At 39.5% G+C, this 20520-nt stretch overlaps 1 protein-coding gene across 1 annotated transcript; it reads right to left on the bottom strand.

The window, feature by feature from the left end:
- Nucleotides 1-2849: 2849 nt before the first annotated feature.
- Nucleotides 2850-20520, bottom strand: LOC131789592 (eIF-2-alpha kinase GCN2). The gene is made up of 20 exons (XM_066160213.1): nucleotides 20121-20520; nucleotides 18849-18964; nucleotides 18547-18649; nucleotides 16537-16719; nucleotides 15972-16052; nucleotides 15337-15622; nucleotides 13695-13867; nucleotides 13304-13417; nucleotides 12013-12162; nucleotides 11829-11893; nucleotides 11106-11223; nucleotides 10586-10686; nucleotides 10080-10368; nucleotides 9372-9505; nucleotides 7807-8197; nucleotides 7050-7262; nucleotides 6403-6768; nucleotides 4554-6083; nucleotides 4108-4419; nucleotides 2850-3365 (listed from the first exon to the last, which is right to left on the bottom strand). The coding sequence occupies exons 1-20, from the start codon at nucleotides 20208-20210 to the stop codon at nucleotides 3138-3140; spliced, it is 5043 nt and encodes a 1680-aa protein (XP_066016310.1). The 5' UTR covers nucleotides 20211-20520; the 3' UTR covers nucleotides 2850-3137.

Here is a 20520-nt window from a genome sequence, read left to right as displayed (position 1 = left end):
GGCGTCCCTCCGACGACAACAACCACCACTACTATATAAGCGAGTCTTTATATATATTCACAAAGTGTTCTGGAACACTCCAGACGCTTACATAAGAATTATTTTAGTAGAATTACCTAGTAAATGTATGACTTGATAAAATGTTCTGGAAAGTTCTATCGTATGCAAGTTGGCATGACTCAGCAGTCAGGAAATTTCTAGAAGCTTATTTTTACAACAATTACTCGTAACACTTGTTGTATATATATATATTTTTTTTTACAAATTGTAGTGATTTATGCCAGTTAACGGTGGCGACAAGTAGGCGCACCATGTATATTTCATAGTCGCTATCAAGTAAATTTTGCCGGAATTTGAGTTCGTCTCAAGATAGAACAACACAAATACACAAGGAAATTTTTACAGTAACTTTATAACCATCCTTTGGTCTTTTAAAAGCTTGAAGCTCAGTAGATTGTGTCATATCGGTCATTGTTAAAACTGTCTTTGTTTTGATGCTACTTTTCGACATAGGAAAAGTATGTCGGACAAAAATATTCACCAAAAAATAAATATTTCTTTGCCAGCTTCAATAACGACAGGGGATTAAGTTTAGATGATAAAACAAAGGATTATGTTCACAGAAATACCGTAGGTCTAGTACATTCGTTACATGAGGTCACACAACTCTGGTAATATTCACGGTGACAATTTGCATATTTGAGCGGTCGAACGAAAAAAGTCATTTCTCGAAAACTAAAATATATTTTCACAAAAAAACTACACCACAATTATTAGAACATATTGGGCTACAAAATATGAAAGTAGGAGAGAAAACGAATTTTGGGCGACTTGCCACAATATTTCAAGTTTGTTCGATGGATGCTGACATCCTCTCTTAAGCATTTACTTACTTTGAATTGAAGTTGTCTGACATTTTTCAGCCACTTTCCTCGGACAACTGAATTAAAAAGGTCTAGCGTTGCTTCTGTGTGGATCCGAAGACAAAAAAAAGGGTATCCGGTTAGATCGCACTGTGGTTAGATCGCTCCACTCAAAAGTTAGATCGCTCCACTCGAAAGTTAGATCACTCCATTAAATAAGTTACTTCGCTCCATGTTGTAAAGTGAAGTATTACTTACTAACGATCTATTATTTACTAACGATCTTTAAAGTTTATAGGTGATGATATGTCTTGCGACGATTCGAGTACATCGTATTCACTCTGTCCTTCGGATTAGCCACCAAGCTCTGGATGAATATATTACAATAATGGAACAAATGATCGTGGGATAAAATATAACGTTATAGTCTGAAGTGTATTGAAAAAGATCATTGAAATACCAATACTATCCAGTGTGGCCTTTTTTGCTGTTTGATGTAAGGAAACTGATATCCGCCATCTTTAATTAATAAAGTGGATTACACTTCGTGGGTCCCTTTCATGAGACTTTATAAGTTCTTTCTGCGTAGCTCGGATTTATTTCAAGCGCACGAGCGATGTTAATCAATTGTTCGGTAAGATATGCACGTCATTTAATGAACTATCAATTTAGATAACTTAGTTTTGCTTCCTTTACCTTAGTTTCCTACATGGAGCGAAGTAACTTATGTTGGGAGCGAAATCAGATCTTCCTCACCAGACCATCATTCTGATCTGGAAAAGCTTCCGAGATACGCCCAAGCGGCCAGGAACTTCTGTGTGTTTTCTTGTGCAACAAGAGCGCGACGTTGCCAACTGCAAATTACGGGTAGCATGGTTCCATTTCTGCCTTTGTTGGAGTGAGGGAAGGTACGCCCGAATCCACTGTCGCCAGAACACGTCAGCCAGGTATTGCACGTGAAACTCAAGTGCCTTCAAATAAACTGCAACATAAGTAAAAGTGCACTGCAGCAAAATGTAAGGCAAGCAGCCTTCTCTGTCGTAGACTCGCCTTCAAAGCCATACAGTTACCTTGCCTCCACTATCACATCATCTGAGAAAATGAATATACTTTAGCATATGCCGCTCTCAGTCTGCTACTAACGCAACAAGTAAGCTATTCCAATTCTGGCTCGACTCCACTGCCACTTTAGAAGCTGCTGCATCAACTGTCGTTGGCTCCATACCGCAGACTTCCATCGAAGCAGTCCCACGACCGCTTTTTCGATTTCCGATTTCAACTCCGTCACTTCAACGGTAGCTACAACCCAATCCGACCTGCAGTCTTCAACCGCAGCGACAGCGACAGGCTTGGCATTCTGATTGGTCACCCTATCATTACGAGAGATGCATTTTAAGCTAAAAAGCTGAAAAAGTGCTACCGGTGAAACCAGGAATTTGCTGTTGAGTCCCACAAGGAACCATTCAGCGTGGTCATCCGACATGCTGACAGGCCATGCAGCCCAGAGTTAACATATACGTATTAGCACTGTGATATAAGCCACATCGCGCGCCCCTTAGTATACACCCCCCCCCAAAAAAAGCGGTCTTTGATGGAGTAGTGTATATGTCAGCTAAAGAGAATCTGACCTCAGAGCAAGACAGCATTATCATGATCGCAGGACTCGCTGTAAAACTCTTTTAAGTATCTCAGGTAGGTGTCGTATGAACCACACCTATGCGTTAATAGAGTATTAGTTGTAAACGCGGGCTATTTTTTGACCACAGCGAAGCGGGTTACCTCACCTACCAAGGGTCCCCCACCTCCATGTAAACAGGCCCTGAGCAAAGCCGCGTATTTCTTGAATCGTAAGAATGGATGTAAGACGTCCTTGACGAGATTGTGTCAAATTTTAAAATGAGCGAGTCAAAGAGTTAGTACAGGACACTTTTACCGACTCTGATTGTCACAAAGTGATTTTAACCAAAAGCACACAACGTCGAAGAATCGAGAGATGAATCATTTTATTTAATAATCTATCTCCTAGACTGTTGTACAAAACTTTTACTTTTAATGTCTTCAAGACTAGCTGTTTTTACGATTCTAGTAACCACGTACTTAAGCATCATTTGATACATTTGGGATTCTGTAGTCATAGCTACCATTACAGAAGTTGCGTGACACATATCACTGTCTACCGACGCAAGGATTGCGTGACCCATCCTGCGCTAATCTAACGAGTGACACAAAAGTGCAGCTTTGACAAAAGGGTGTAAATTCGTAGAAAAATCCCAACTAGAAAAATATTTTGAACATTTCATCTTTTACACTATAGACGAACACTACTGGTTCTTTCTTGGATACTTTAAGGTCCCGAATGTCGTCGCAAACGCGCCCAAGGTATTTCTTGTAACGCGGGGTTTTATCCGCAATGGTCGCAACGCTAGCATCAAATGCGTCTTGACTTGCATCCAGATCAAGCATTGCGGACATGTTGCGCAAAACAGTACCAGGCAGGTCAACCTGAGAGAAAAAAAAACAGGTGGGGGGAAGTAACCATAGCGAGGCTTTTTTTAGTAGCATCTTTTGAGCTCTTCAGAGTTGAATTTTCTAAAACGACGTCTACCTTTACATTGACAAAACGCCAAAACATTTACATTCTTTTTTTTTGTGACAAATCATTTTCAAATTTGGTGTCCCTGTTGTAATCACCTCTAGCAAGGTGATTGACAAAACGTCAAAACATTTACATTCTTTTTTTTTTTTTGTGACAAATCATTTTCAAATTTGGTGTCCCTGTTGTAATCATCTCTAGCAAGGTGATTACAGCGAAATGTGACGTAATTTGACCAATCAGAGTTGAAGAACAACAAGAACATGGTTTTATCAAATGAGTTAATAGAGTAAAGTAACTACCGAGAGAGTCTATAGAATTTTCAACAGCTTCAGAAACTCTTAATTATTCAACTCAGTTGATAAATCAATTGTAATACGCCCCCCCCAACCCACCCCCCACCGATGCTACACCGTAGTTTCTTATAAACTTACCTCCTTCCTAAAAACAGCTCATCTTTGAGATGTCACGCCATGCTCGCTTTGAAAGAGCGTTGCGTGACATCCAAAACATTAGCTGCGATGGAAACCACACGTCGCACAGCACAGCATATAACAGGAGTACCGCTCCCAACCGTAAATCCAACGTAAAAGTACAATTTAAAGTCAAACATTAAATCAACACTTAAAACGACATATTCCCCTGACTCACCGCAATAACTTCCACGGCATTCTTAGAACTGATGTGAGTCAGAAGAGGTTTAATCTTGGACATCATCAAGCTTTCGTATCTCCGCTTTGTGTTCCAAGCCCACTTCTCCTGAGTGTTAAATGAGACCTTCATTTCTGGAACAACTGTGGAACTCGTCTCGTTACCACTCTGCGTGTTGGCCCCTTTATTACCCAACGGCGCAGAGGACTCAGTCGGTTCAAGCCTTGTAGAGAACTTCGCTTGAAGATGGGCCACAAGTTCATCTCTCTTTACGCGAGACTCGGTGAGCTTTTCTTTGTCAAAAGATCGCACCTGCGAGATAAATGACTTAACAGTGACTAAATGCAATTTGCAAAAACTAACAACAGAATATGGAAGGAAGGACAAGCTTATTGACAAACTATGTATGAAAACGAAATGCAACAATTTTTTTCCAATCCACTCACTCTCACATGTTCACCATCCTGCTCTTTCAACACCACCATATGTTGAATTCCACTTTTTTTACAAAACTCCTGTTGCTCTTCCAGAGATACCATGTCTTTTGAATCATAACAGATATTTGCTTTGATGCCACATTCCCACAAATCGTGTGCAATACCCATGCGCCCGGTCTGCATTGGGTTACTCCCAACTGAACAAACCATAACATCATAAGGACACAGACTACTAACGTCTTCTTCTTCCAAAACAGCGGCTACAATTTTTTCAATTGCGATACTGACACCCACCGCTCCAGGGTTGGGATGAGAAGCTTCTCCTCCCCGGCGGAAATGGTTTATTAGCTCGTCGTATCGTCCTCCAGCGGCCAGAATATCAACGCCCCCTCGCTTCCGTTTCCGCTTGTTTGCGGCTACAAACTGGAAAATCAAACCTGAGAAATGCTGGTGGTTATAAACCATAGATGTCTTGACTTCCACAGGAAGATCAATCTTGAATGTTTGAGCATGCCCCGTGATCGCCTCCAGATCGTGTAGAATTTGCCGCGCAGACGGGCCCACCCAAGATTTTCGCTTCATAGTACCAATCAGATGCTCGCGTAATTTATTCACAGGGCCTTCGAAGTTAAGGAACTCGCAAAGTGCCGTCGCTGCGTGATCGCTTAACTGCAAGCTCTCAACAAACAAATTGATCTGAACATTTCGGTCCCTCTCGCTGCGAGTTTCCTTCAGAATTGCTATCAACTCGGCCTGTCGCTCATCCGATATACCTACAGAAGTCAGGTAACACGTCAAAAGACGTGCATGATTCATCCTGATGTAATAATTACGGGAACCAAGCGAAGGAAACTCGTTTATTATCTCAAATACCGCCAATAAAACTTCGGCGTCGGGCACAAGGTCTTCCGGCGAGCTTGTGACGATATCGAATACACACTCGTAAAGTTCCTTGGGGTGGGCGCCTAGAATCTTCTTGTCACGATACACGCATCCGATGTCAAACCTTTTCATGTTCACGACCCCATTTCGCGCGATATAACGCGCAAACGGTATCCTGAGATCGAAAGGGAGCGTGACAAGCGTGCCACTGTGGTCCATAACGCTAACAGCTAATTCCAGCTGTTCAAATAACTGCGTGCGAGGGGCAAGAAGTGACGTTCTTAACCGTAACGCGCCGTGTCTCAAAAATACGGATTTTACGCTTTCGTGAACCATCTGCTGCACAAGGATAGCATGTGGTGAAACCTGTCCCGTGTAAACGTCAACATCGTAAGTTATGTCTTGAACTGAGGAAACGTTCTGCGAGAACATGGCCTTAATCATACGCTGGTAGCGAGTAGAGTTCGTAGACGCGAGCGTATGTTTGAGCACTTCGTCCAACTGACCATCTTCAATCTTAGGTGGAACATACTGGCTTTGAAGTAGTTCTTGTGAAGTAGGGCGTTCCTCAGGGGTATGTTTGAGGAGCCACTTAAGGACGATCATTTGTTTGAGGCGGCCCTTCTGGTCAAAATCAGTCGGGAAGATGATTCCTTCCTAATAAGGAAACAAACAGGACACCGAAAAAGTTGATGAAAAGCGAAATTAATGCTCGAGAATAAAAAGACCTACGACTTTGTCGCCTCTAAGGCTTGATTACAAACTTGGAATATTGTTCAGCATAATTACTTCCTTTTCAATTTAGGCTCAGGAAAATGAAGATAAAACACGATGAGTAGCCTATTCACCCTGAAACCTTTGAAAGTAGATCATATGAACTCCCTTTAGACTATTTTCATCTCTCCTTGTGGGCGAGAAAATTACAACTTTCTTCCGATTTTATATGATTGTAGCGCTAGGGTAAACATGCACTTACCGTTCGCAGATTTCCCAAAACTTTAACCCTTTCCATAGAGGTTGTTAAAGGCTTGTAACACATCTCAAAGAAGATAATCCCCAAACTATACAAGTCAACCTTTTGACTGTACTTCACTCGGCCGCCAGACCGTTTTCCCAACTCCGGAGCGACGTAAAGCGTCGTACCAACTTTGCCCGTCATACTCTCTTTAGTGCTTGAGTTCACCTTGAGAGACTGGCCATTAGCAATTGAATCTGGGCCGTCAGTGTCCATGCCTCCGCGTGTCATGCCGTGCGTGGTTGCGAGGCCAAAGTCGCCTATTTTGATGCGGCCGAGAGAGTCTAGGAACAAGTTTACGGGCTTAAGATCCCGGTGAATAATGCCCTGTGCAGCAAAGAGAAAAAAGCGATAAAGAAAGCGTTATGTTATCCGTTTTGCCCCGTACGTGGAACAGCGAAACATCTGACTCGCTCACGAGGAATCAAATCTGAGGCGTTTGGATTCCACGTTCTGATCTGCTAGCACTGTTCTGAAAAGAACCCGAGGTTGACCTTCGCGGCTGACACGTATATATAGGACAATGAATTGAACATTGCTCTAACTTAGGAAATTCTAAGCACATTACACCACGCATGTGACATATTGATTTAGGACTTGCGCATCACCTGAGTATGAATGTGTACCAGGCCCTCAACGATCTCTCTAAAAAGCCTCCAAATTCGCTCCTTATCTTTATGCAAGCCCTCGTCAATAAGGTTCCTTAAGGTGCTCATCTCACAGTACTCCATCTGGATGTACAGGTACTGCAGTCCTAAGTGTTCGGCACTGGACTCGCTTCCAGTCTCTTGCCATTCCACTCCTTCATCAGAATCTTCTGACTTGAAAAAATAATAATAAATAAGGCCGGTGTATGTTTATTCCCGAAGCATCCCGTAACGTTGTGATCACGAGCTTCAGCTAATGTATTCTGTACTTGTAACGATTACCAAAACGTATCCTGCAATGGACATATTTAAATTTTACTGAGCCCCCTTTTTTTTCTTTTTTCTTTTTTTAGTTAACTAATGAGAATTCAAAGCGGAGTAGACTGCAGGTGTATTTCAACTGAAATATGTTTTCATACCAGCGTTTGACATGGAGGCTCGACAAAAACATTTCTGGTTGTTTATCAAAAAAACCAAGGATTATTCTTAGCCACTCATGTCTTAAACCACTTTCACATTTCTTGATTTACAAAGCCCCTCCAATTTTACGCTTAAAGCAAAGGGTAGTCACCCTTATCGGACGGAACGACAAGGTTGCAGAAGTAAAGCCGCATCAGACTTCTATCTTATTTAGCAGTTACTTGAAAGAAAAGCGCCACGACTATAATCCAATTTTTTTGATTACTATTATTATTTTTTTTTTTGAAGACCACCTTACCTCTGTATCTAACAGATCTCCAAACTGAAGAACCGACGCTTCAATGTTTCCTTTAAACACCACTCCTTCAGACGACTCAGACTTGCTATTAAAGAATGACACACTGTGACTCTTAGATGACGATAATTTACTTGGACTACGAATCGATTCCTGCGAATCACTTGAAGACGAATCTGATTCATTGCTCTTCCCTTTTGCGTCGTCTTGCCACCAAGATTCTTCTACGTCATTTCTACTTTCTCTCACACTTGGCGCTTCGATCTTATTGAATTTCATTAGACTTTCTTCAGATGAAACAGATGATGGCACGTCCTTGTGAGGTTTCCCGTCTGCTGTTTGAACCTTTTCCTGTTGCTGTTCCTCAGCGATTTCGATCCAGGAATAGTAATATCTACAGAAGGGAAAATGTAACTGTTAAGAAGGCAGCGTGAGCCACGAGTTCTAAGCTGGTCGGATGTCCCGCGTTCGAGTCTCGCCGTAAGCATCTATTAAATTTGTTTTTTAATGGTCCCGAGCCAGACTCTTCGACAATAGCCAACTAACGGCCAAGTGGTTTACCTGCTTCATGATGGGTTCTTTTTACTATCATGCTAAATTTGATTTGGGTTATCTGTTGTCGATAATTAGAGTGGAATGCTGGTAGATTGGCTGGAGAGCTAAGCGTTCTCCCACTAAAATGCAGCTTTAATAGATTTATACATTACAGATTAGTTTATTATGAGTTGCGCCCGTTTCCCTTTTAAAGCGCCGTATATTGCACATTGTCAAATTTCCTTTACGACAACCACTTTACCAACTCAATGCGACTCTTCTTCCCACACTAGCAGTAGTTATTAGAACTTGTAAAACCATCCAGCTACAGACGTAAAAAGAGGCACTTGCTTAAAGGAGGACCAAGCAAAATTCACCCACACTCAAAATGCCCTCCCGTAATCACTTTGCTCGTTCTCCTTTCTAGGAATTTTAAAAAAAAATTAAATCCAGCCTGTAATGTGGTTGTACTAAACAATGTGTTAACTCAGTGGTATTTTTCCTACTATTCTCACTAGAACTTTTTTTAATTTCAAATCATTTCCCTTGTGCAGATTCACTTTGTGTTTACATGTCCCACGAAAGTTTGTTGCGTATCTATACGCACGATTTGTGCGTAAACGCGAACTCCGCCTGTAATGATTTCACAAGGGAGTTTAAGAAAACCACGAAGGCAATGGAAACAGGAACGTCACTAAAAAAAAAGGTTTCATGAGCACAGCAGTGACTGTACACCGACGTGCGTCATAAATCTTTGTAAATTTCTTTGCATTCTCCGCAAAGCAGTGACATGAAATGACCAAACTCTGTGTTGTCTGAAGAACGTGAACGACGACGGCTAATTTCTTAAATTTCTATTCATAATTTAAGGCTGCGTTCCATATTCATTTTCAATATGCTTTTGATAGTGAGAAACAAACTAAATGACTTTAGAGTATTGCGAGATTCGTAGGTAAAATATAAGTTCATTGTTAAATCAATGTTGTCCACGGCGTCGCCGTTGTCGTTTCTTAAACTCCCTATTACATCCTCACCTAACGACATTCTCGTGATTCAGGCGGCTGATCAGCTGTACTTCACGCATGATCCTCTTGTTTAACTGAGTACTCTTTGGATTCAGAGGAATCCGCTTCACAGCATAAAGGCAGTTGTCCAGCTTATTTCGTACCTGCAAAAAATAAAGAATACATAAATGAAATAACGACAAATATTTAAATTGAATGGCGAATAAACTTCTTGAGTCTTTCTTTACTTCAGTAACGAGCTTAAAGTTCAGCAACTTTCTATTTCTATTTAACCACGCGGGGATTTCGACATTGCTCATCCCAGCAGTATGGCGATTGAATATCACATATAAACTTGATGGTCGCCCAGTCATTAGTAGAGTACAGCACTCTGAAGCGGAATCCGAAAGGTCTGTTGCTTGATTTATCGTGGGGCCTCGAAATTTTTCTTTGTCCCAGGCTAGAGATAAGACACAAAAACAACAGATTCCTTCATGGCAGGCTACTGTCGCTCTTTCTTTTTTAGCCAATGAACGTAGCTAATAAAGAAATTGGCACATGAAAAATGTATCTTTGCATGCTTTGTGTGTGTTCCCATCATACTAACACAACCATGACTCCTATGAAAGGTACGGTCGATCCTGCCAATGGAAACCAAGCATTATTTAGATCTAGATTTTTACGGTGTTCTCGTTCTCGTCCTTGCAAGTTTAATTGATACTAAAAGCTCAAGTATACCTTGATGACATTTCCAAAACCTCCTTTTCCGAGAAACTGCAGCTCCTCATACTCGCATTTCACTCGGGATTTTCCGGGAACTCCCGAGAAGAATGAGAAGTTGGACATAGGCTCTTCGCGATCCGGTTGGTCAATCAGGTGCGATGGCCCATCATCCCCGGCGTTTCCATTGCTCTTCCCAACTTCCTGTTGGTGGTTCGCTAAACTACCGGATACGACTGGGGTTAAAAATGAATGTTCGCGTAACTGAGATGCGGACCAACGGTTTCTTTCTTCGGTCTTTAAGCAACTGTGAAGAAGAAGGATTGAAAAAAAGTACGTATTGAAAAAAGATTAAAAAATTATAAAAAGTACGTACACATATTCTTGCATCAACTTTGTCACCACCATTTCTCAAAAGTTGTGCTAACGAGCTCAACTACTACTTCAAAGTAATAGCGAATTGTTGAAGTTTGTTATACATGAAAAATGAGTACACTTTGTAAGAATTTAGATCTATCACTTACTTGGAAAGGAAGTCTCGCAGTTCCGACGGCAATGAAGCAGGTATTTCTTTCACGTCTCCAAATATTACATCTCCGACAGCCAAAGACAGTACAAGTAGGCCCTTTTGAGAAAAAAAAAAAAAAAAAAGCCTTTAAGTTATAATCTTGGTTACTCTCAAGTGGGTTCAGCATCCTCAATGCCTCTTCTATGTTGGAGTGAGTGACGCTAAGCCTATCGATCATTTTTGTGCGCTTGTTTGCGTGTTTAGTTCAATTTCTTTTTCTTTTTCTGCTTGGAATTAAACCTAACTCTAACCCAAACCCTAAGCTCCGCCCTTAGTTCTGCTTGCAGCTTCGTACTGTTTCGCCCCTTCCGTCTCTCTTCGACATACCCTGAAGAGAAAGCTTTTCCACGCGCAGGGAAAGCGTGTCACAGATGAATTGTGTCACTCAAAACTGGGAATGAAGCTAAGAAAAGAAAAACAGAGATACCATGCTTTTCAAAGGCCCATGATTAAGACTTCACGAAGCTATTCCTTACCAAACTGTAGACATCTCCTTTCTTTCCATAACGAGAAGTTATTTTGTTGTTTTCGTCTGCAGGGGCACTTTGTGTTTCTTTCACATTCCCGCCATACATTTGGTACAGATCCGACAACCTAAAATATCATTTGAACACAATCAATCTCATGTCTACATTACGGAAACTTCTTAGCTATTGTAACAACAACTAAGCTGTTTCTTTGACAGACGTAAAACTAAACTTATCCAAACTGGGCATCACAGCATCAATTTAACTAGCGTTACTGGGAGCCGAGATAGGCGTGGTTATGCAGGGGGGAGGGGGAGGGGGAAGGGAAATGGGAGGGGATGTGGAGGAATGGAGCAATGTTAGCCTTGACTTTAACAAAGTGCTCCAATGAATTTACAATCTTTCGACCCTAAAGATACTTCATCTATAATAATCATTACATACAGGAATAAAAAAAGCAAACTAAGAATGGACCGAAGAAAAAAAAAAACGTTAAAACTAAGATGTTTCTTATGGCCAAAAAAAAACGAGAGGTAATATTTCAACTGGTGGGATCCACTGGTAGGTTTTTAGTTAACTGTTCATCATTTGCAGGAATTATATATATATATATATATGCGCACCACTTAACTAAAGGCGATTTACATCGAGTTGAACCTTTAGTACAAATAGTCAACAGATCTGCTATGTGAACACGAATTTCATGAAATCTAGCTATTAAAGAACACTCACCTTTTCCCAACACTGTAATCGGCCAGTCGAATATTTCCGTCAGAGTCAAGGCGGCAACTAGATAACTGTGAACGAAACGGAAGGAGTGAATCTAGAACAACAGGTAATCGCATGGGAAAAAAGTTATAATTTCAGGAAGAATGTGTAACGAATTAATAAACAAGCACCTCTCTGTTTCACTCACCCTCAAGTCCTTATGGACCACAGCCCTGCTGTGAAGATAGCACAGGGCTTCCACAAGTTGTTGAGTGTATTCTCGTAGCTGTGCCACAGGCATCCCTCCTTTCCTGAGGTGCAAACTGAGATCGCCGCCACCAACGTATTCTGACAAAACCTAAAGAAAGAAAGGAAAAATAAATACTAAATTAATTAACTAACATGGGGAGGAAATAAGGCATAGTTTTGGGAAAATTCACGCCTTGGTAAAAGTTATATTACAAAAGTATGGGGATGGCTTGGGTGGGGAAAACTTTTCTAATGGTTGTAGCTACAGTCGAATCTGTATTAAGCATTCACCCGCGGGGAATGGCGGAATGACCGCCTCATACAAGTTCCACAGAGTAAGGGTCATTACAAAAAGCGGTACACAACGGCACCATGCCAGAATCTCGCTTAAAAATACTACTTACTTTTATTTTGGCAGAGAAACATCAAAATTAATCTTAGTTGTGTTCGAGTAATTCCTTTTTTTAACGTGCGTTTAATGCACAACGTCAATTAGAAAACGAATCAAATTTTCCACTCAGGTTAGCCTTTTTCGTTTTTCTTTCAGGTGCCAACACAACTACCTAACGTTTTCATTCGAAAAGGTATATCTTTTGATGGGTTAAATTTTCATCTATCATGCCCATTAAAACGCCCAAAAACGTGGATAGAAGCGAGGGAATGTGACGCTTTATTCGTCATGGTTTCAAAAAGCCGCTGTTTCACCTGTTCCAACAAGAAGAGGAGAGTTTCAAAAACGAGTCTTTTTGGAAGTCGTTGTCATGAGCGTTTTTCGGGCGTTTTAGTATGGATGATAAACAAAAACGCACCAAAACGTATGGGCCGGTTATTTAAACGAGTTTTAGCCCAAACCGCGCTGCTAAGCAAGCAATGGGCCTCAAGTATTCTCAATAAGAGGCTTAATTTTATTAAATCAATGTCCGTCCTCAATTGGCTTTCGGCCCTCTTGACACTGTTCACAAAAATAAATGTTGAGATAAAAAGTTCAGCTTGATTGAAGATAGTTTAGAACGCGGTTTGTAAAAAAACGGTTAAACTTCGTTTATATAATCGGCCCTATGCGTTTGCGAATGAATACTCAAAAGTTTGAATGCGGTCGATATCAAAACCTCTTTATCCGAAGTATACCAAATTAATCCTTTTCCTCGTAATCTTAGGCCGAATAGGCGATATTTCTTTTAAAATAAAGGGTAATAAGATTATAAATCGGGATTTACAATATATTTAAAATGCTATATACTTAAAAATACCTGGACTTTGACAGTGGGAGATTCTTCCTGGACATTAACGGCTAAATAGTGTGTCAAGTTTGGATGACTGACACGATTGATTAAGGACAAAGTCTCCTGCTCTATACTGAATACCTAAGAGTGAAAACAAAGTACACAAAAATCAGATTTATTTTTCATTTGGCTGGAAATCTGTATTGTTGCGTCGTGTGACAATTGTTTTGGAAGAAAATACCCTTTAGTAGGAAATGGAACAACATGAAACAAAAGCAAAATAAACAATACAAACAACAAAATAATCAACAAAACAAAAAAATTCAGAGGTATAATCGGTTCCCGCGTCAGTTGTGTGTTTTAAACTTTCAATTAATCACAGAATAAAAACCTGAAGTAATTGAATTAATAACCAGACCTGTTTCATAAGCCTTGCTTGTGGATCTTGTTGCTGGTTGTCAGTGATACTAAGCGTGCGTCGCATCTGAGGTCCTGCATGAAGTGACGACAAAATCCATTCACACACCACCACAAGATCACCTATGGTAATGTTCATGCCACTGTAAACTTTGGAACCAGATGATCCCTGACCTGAAACAAAAACAAAATAGCTTCAACTCACGCTCCTTCCTAGAGAACCTGGGAAGTCTATCTCGCAAGGGTCAGTTGCCTGCATGCGATGTTTTCACCATCTAACTGGTATACCAGCCCTTGAGAAGCACTTCAACTACCAGTGAACTTGGCTTTTTCAACCATACCAACATCTGGGCGTTAATCTAAAACCGATTTCTACAGAATGGATGGCTGCTAGCCAAGACCTTTTTTTAAAATGTCTTTCCGTGGTTGTTCCGCACGCGCCCGTCTTACTGGTGTTTAATGGCGTCCCATGAAGGTTGAAGCATAATTTGTGTAGGTAACAACATGACTTTGAGTGCAATGAGGTGTTGATAAGCACGAGTAAATTTTTCAAAGACAACTAAACTGCACGAGCCCGTAGGGCAAGTGCAATTTTTAGTATTTGAAAATAACTACAAGTACTCATTATACCAAACTGCACGAGAAATCATGTTGTTGCTTGTTAATAAGGGAATAACATGACTTTTTTCGGGAATATTGTTTATTTGCGCCCGCGTAGTGTCATTTGCAAATGACACTACAAGGGCGCAAATAAACAATATTCCCGAAAAAAGTCATGTCATTATCATTATTATCAATAAACAAGGCCAAATGCCAAATTCCGCCTGACCTTTTGCTTCTAATTTGTCCAAATCTTCTAGCCCCAAATCTGAGTTTTGACTGCTAATTTCTTCCATTACTTCAGTTTACGCTCGAAGACGATTCGACGACTGTAAAAAATTGCAGTTCAAAACCGGAGTTTCGCAAATGAATGGTTTTCCCGCGTCAACACTAGGCTTACTCTAATTGGTTAAAATCCATCGGATGATGAAGCAAGAACCAATCAGCTGTAGGGCTGATAATGCATTAGCAGCCCGCTGTCAGTCTTTTGCGGCCCGCTGAGCGTGTGTTTTGAAGAGGCCGATTTTCTATTTGGCCGCGTATATTGATAATAATGATGTATAGCAGAAACCCTAACAGAAAATCAAGACAGACAAATTTTGATAGGGCACTCGTGTGACAACTTTGCATTTGTGTTACATGAGAATGTACTCGTTTCAAGCCAATCAGACGCGCGTAATTTTTTCGTTTTCATCATTACAAAAGTTGTAAAATTTAGTTGCCATATGGGATACACGGTAGCGTGATGGTTAGTGCGCTTAACTCCAGGTCGAGAGGTCTGAAATGACTGGCATCCCATCCAGGGGGGGAGTAGTGATACTCCTAACCGCTTCGCGCGATAGAAACCTGCATACGCTACGGCTGGATAGGCCACTTCGCTCGAGTGCAGACTTCCGTCGTTCAAGAGGGAGAAATATTTGCCTCTCATTCATGACGTACAGAACTCATTGCCCTCGGTCCACACGTCATGAATGCGAGCCAAATACTGCAGTTTCCCATCTGGCCCTCCACTTAATCTATAAGGACATACAAGTATTATTTACCAAGGCATTTTCCACAATGCACGATATGTTCCCCTCTGCTGGTGAAGTGGATCACTCGTGTCCCTGTGAAGGATTCATCACCCACACTTTCAGAGCTCCGCCTTCGTCTCATGATATTGTAGCCAGAAGGCCTTTCCTCTGTTTTCTTGGGTGACGGGAAAGCTTGTGTAGGTGCCGTGGTATTCCCAGATTGCTTTCTTTGAACTGGCACTTCCTTTGTTGGACTGGTGTCGGGATCTTTTGTCTTTGCACTCTGAGCCGCTGGATCTGTCTTGGTGTTCTTTTCCTAGAGATTTGATAAAGCGGACATAATCTCAAGCCAAGTGGAGAAATTTTTAATTGAGTGTCCAAAGTAATCCGGGATTGCATCTCATTTACTTTACTTTGCTCTGTGATTGGTCCAGAAAACTCGCGCCACTCTCTCAACCAATCAAATGCAAAACTGACACCAATCACGACTTGGTCGCCCGCGTTTTCCCGCGCTTTAGACGGTTTGCTTATTTTTACTCTGAGTTCTCAAGGACTCTTTAAGGTATTTTCCTTTCTCTTGATTGCCCGTTGTGATTTTTTCTCGATTTTATAAAACAATAGAAAATTGCTCTAAAATAAAGTTAACTTAATAACAGAATCCTTACTTGAATAACGATAGTTCTTCGTCGTTTGCATTCTTTCATAGCTTCATCTCTCCTCTGTAATTCTTCTTCTACTTCACGTTTCTAAAATAAATATCGATATAATAGAAAATCATTAGCCGAAACACTTGAGTTGATGAAAATTCATCTCCTCATTTCTTCCAAGCTTCTTCACCCTTGAACTCCCATGAGTGACCAAGAAAGAATTTCTCCTTACAATATCAATACAAAAGCCAGAAGATGAGTGATGAGAATATATAAAATACAGATTAGGGTATGAATGGTTGATCCAATCTGACAAAATCCTAATATCATAAAAATCATACAGCATCATAAGACCTAACAACATAAAAATTGTGTGACACACAGTGAGGACAATTACTACTGAGATGTTGGAAGTGAAAAAGTTATAGAACCTTCCAGTTGTTATGTTTGTACACCCTTATTGTCAAGAATTGCACATATGCCAAAAACTAATAATACATATAAATCCTATCACAAATGCAAAATAATCTTTAGCTGATAAAAAGTTTAGGTTTTGGAGAAAAACTGAATGTTTTTTTTTTACCTCATTTTCTTCCCGTTCTTTGTTAGCTTCAATTTCCATCTGCAGTCTTTGACGCTCAACAGCTTGGAGTCTCTCCTCCTCTTTACGCTTGTCAGCCATCATTTTATCATAAAATGATAACTGCGGTTTGTTGTGTTGGTGAAGACATGTTTGAACATGGTGTGCTAATTGCAGAACCATAACCTGCGAAGCAGTATATGAAATTTAAGTAAGAAAATTTCACATAATAAATAGATTGAACTTCACCCAATGCCATTGGCACTGAAATTCAAATTAATTTCCACTGAACAATGTACAGCAAAGTAAATGGAAAGAAGCCAAACAGAATGCAAAAAAAAAAATTGACCACTAAGAGTCAAATCGTGGAAACTTAAGTATAAGTAAAAAGACCATGAAAAAAAAAAAACACTCTGAAAGACGCAAAAATGCAACTGACCATCTTGAGCAAAACTATTGCATTTGTGAATTACTTTCCATAAGCCCCTTCAACTTCCATAATACATATATGTATCTGATTGTAAATTCTCCCCTCTAGCTGCTACACATTTCCTCCTACATGCAAGTAAGCTAAAAGAATTTGGTGTTAGATCAGGATAACTATAAGTTTTAGTATTCTCATTTCCTGTTTGCTGGATAACATACAGATACCATAGGGGGAAGTTACAGGTGGATCCCTTCTAGGAGTTGAAGGGCTACAGTAGCATTAAAAAATTTGCTAACTTAATGATGAATGTGTGATTTCCAGTTCATGTGACTAATTCAAGAAAAACTTAAAAAGATACAACTGTAGTTACAGTATGTGACAGCAGTGCTCCAAATTGCAACTGTTTTGGTCACCATGGCAAATGAAAAATATATTTGGTGACTAAACTTTCACCAAAAATCGCCAATCGGTGACCAACTGATTTGAACAAAAATATACGAAAAGAAGATGATGAAAATTTTATCAATCCTAGGTCAAATTATCAAATGAACCAATGGAAACCGAAAATGTTCTGTAGCTCCCAAATATGCACAATTCTAAAATGAGCAGTTACCAAGTTGAACTGATTTTTTTTAAATAAAATCCATTTCACATTATTAACATTTAAGTCTAATGTTCAACTTTGCAGTATTAGAAATGTGGTGACTAGATATCAAGTGATTCAAGATGTTATTTACTATATGGAAGGTTTTAATACCAATATTTCTGCTCAGTTCAAATGCAAGATGTTTCTGAGCTGAGCAATAGACAAATATTTTATTGAACACAATTTATCTTCTCTGTTCTAACATTTAAGTATTTCAGCTTTACAGTATTAGAAATGTGGTGACTAGATATCAAGTGATTCAAGATGTTATTTACTATATGGAAGGTTTTAATACCAATAATTCTGCTCAGTTCAAATGCAAGATGTTTCTGAGCTGAGCTGAGCAATAGACTGATATTTTATTGAACACAATTTGTCACTCAGTCTAAGCGACTTTGTAGTAAATCATTTCTGCTTCCAGACATCAGAGTTACTTTATTCTCTCTCTTTCTCTACCATTTTAATTGGCAGGGGAGTAAACATACCACGCTGGCAAATGTAAGAATTACAATCACACTGTTTGGCTCACTTCCTGACTCATGTATTTGAACATGAAATGTCTTCCCATGGATATCAGGGTTTTGTCTTTCTTTTCTTTCTCTTTTTTTTTTTTTTTTTTTTTTGGAGGGGGGGGGGAGGGGAGGGGATGAGGGGAAGTGACCAAAATTATTCCAAAAGGCAACATTTTGAAAAATTGTACTTGCAGACTTCACTAAAAAATTTTGCATATATCTATGCTAAAACTGTTTTAATTTATTTTTATGCATAAATATAGTAATTTTCACCTATAGTCAGAGAACCCTTCACTTCCTTGTTTTCACAACAATTTAACAAGTGTGGGTAATAACTTCCACCTAGCATACATTTGATCTACAACAATGAAGAAACTGTGAGGCACTGAGTATGTTAAACATACAAGTGCAGTACATGTATAGCTCACCTCACCAACAAGATCAGCAGCCATTTTGCGAAGCTCAGTTTGAAGCTTATTAACATCTTCCTCTGAAATACCTTCAGCATTGCACATAGACATCTTTGGACTCCTAAAAATGACACAGAGCAATCTATCATGATACAGCAATCAGCACTACCGGTATGTTACCTTTACTGCCTTCCCAGCCTTCAATGGGTACCTTTTCACTAAAAACTTAGTGATCCCTACATTTCCTATTTTAAATGCTTTGTTCTTGCCCTTTATCTACTTACAATTATAAAAAAATTAAAAGGAGTCTGTATACTTGCCGATTAGGATAGTCTGCTGTGTACTGTATGATCAAATCAACTCTGGCATAGACCTCCTTGGCCACAACACTTTGCAATGGAGTCAACTTTAAACAAACCTTTGGAGGTTCATCAGGCTTTATAGGAAGACAAACACTTTGTTAGTTAATGCAGGGTTTTCGTTAAAGGGGAAGACATATTGAATATCAGCTTCCCAGTTGAACAAAAAAGAGTGCAAGCTATTGCAACTTAGCCAGAAAATTTAAACCAGTTGCCAGAGAACTCAACTTTTCTTTTGCTCAATGCATTCTCTTGAATTGAAGTGTCTATTATAAACCTTGTTCTAGAGTTCTTAGTGTTTTCATTCTCATTTATCATTTGAACTCTCTTGGCATAAATTTCTCTAGGTTATTCAAGCTACATGATAAGGAACACTTAACTTTTAAAAAAAAAATTTAAAAATAAAATAAAGAATTATGCTTTTCCTTCAATTTTAGAATAACAAGCAAAATAAGGTTTTTCACACTAGGTGACTTAATCCTTTACACCCTAAGATTAGCATGTATATTCTCCATACTGTTCAGAGGAGGAGAATTAATTCTCATGAGACTAATATTTGCTTTAGCAGTGATACCTAGAGAGAAATTATATGTCAGTTTAAAAACCCTCTAGGATTAAAGAGTTAAAAAAATGCTCCAAAAATAAGTTAATTGTTATTACTGTTATGGTTGCACAACAAATATGAAAAAACCACAACATGCAGTACACAAATATATTTTGCCCTGCTTATTGCAAAATAATAATAGTAATAATAATAATAATAATAACCTCATTATTTCTGTCAAATGCTTTTTTTGTGTAACTCTCACTAGCCTTAAGAGATTGCCAAGAAGCAGGAAAAATAGAGGTGAACCTGAGAGATGAAGCATGATGGAGTCGTACAGCCAGGCTGATAAGCAAGATTGAAAATAGCGGCAACCACAATGTGATGGCCTAACACACACTGAAAGTGTGACACACTGCATCAAATTCCCTAATGAAGGTGTCTTGAAATCCCTTCTAAGGTGTCTTGATAGCTCTTCTATTCATTATACTCTCTAATCTTGGAAGTTGACACAGTTTGATCTATGTTCCAGGCGAATTCCTATGTTTTTTAAAATATTTAACTTGAACTACCATGTGGATCATCGGTATGATTATAGGCCAAATCGTAAACAGCTCCCTAACGCTTCTGGCAAGTTCTCCAGACTTCCTCCCAACTCAATTAAATTAATCGTTTAAGATATAAATTACCTCTTCTCTCAAATCTTGGAAGTCGTCCATGTAAATAGCTTGAAGAGCTTGAAGCTCCTCTTCTTGTCGTTCGATGCAACTTTCCTCCATTTGAAATACGTTAAAAATCCTGTAGAGTAGAGAGTTTTTTCGATATAACCTCCTCAAATGCCCAATATCATTTAAGTTAAATTTCCTTTAGACGAACATATTCGCGGATGTGCATTTCGCACTGTGCGGTATTTGACCAAAACTTCCGATCTCCGTCGCCAAAAAAATGACTATTTAAAGAAATATTCTGTTTGATACTTCTTGTTTCCCTTTCTTTCATCACAGCTTCAAAATTTACCCCTGCTTCAAGCGCTTGCGAAGCAATAACAATGAACAATGATCAATTTGAAATCGATAGTGCACACACGTT

Source organism: Pocillopora verrucosa, chromosome 13 (genome assembly GCF_036669915.1).
Source record: "Pocillopora verrucosa isolate sample1 chromosome 13, ASM3666991v2, whole genome shotgun sequence".
NCBI lineage: Eukaryota > Metazoa > Cnidaria > Anthozoa > Scleractinia > Pocilloporidae > Pocillopora > Pocillopora verrucosa.
Note: the sequence above shows the minus strand (reverse complement) of the source record. Positions and strands in the feature narration are given on the sequence as shown.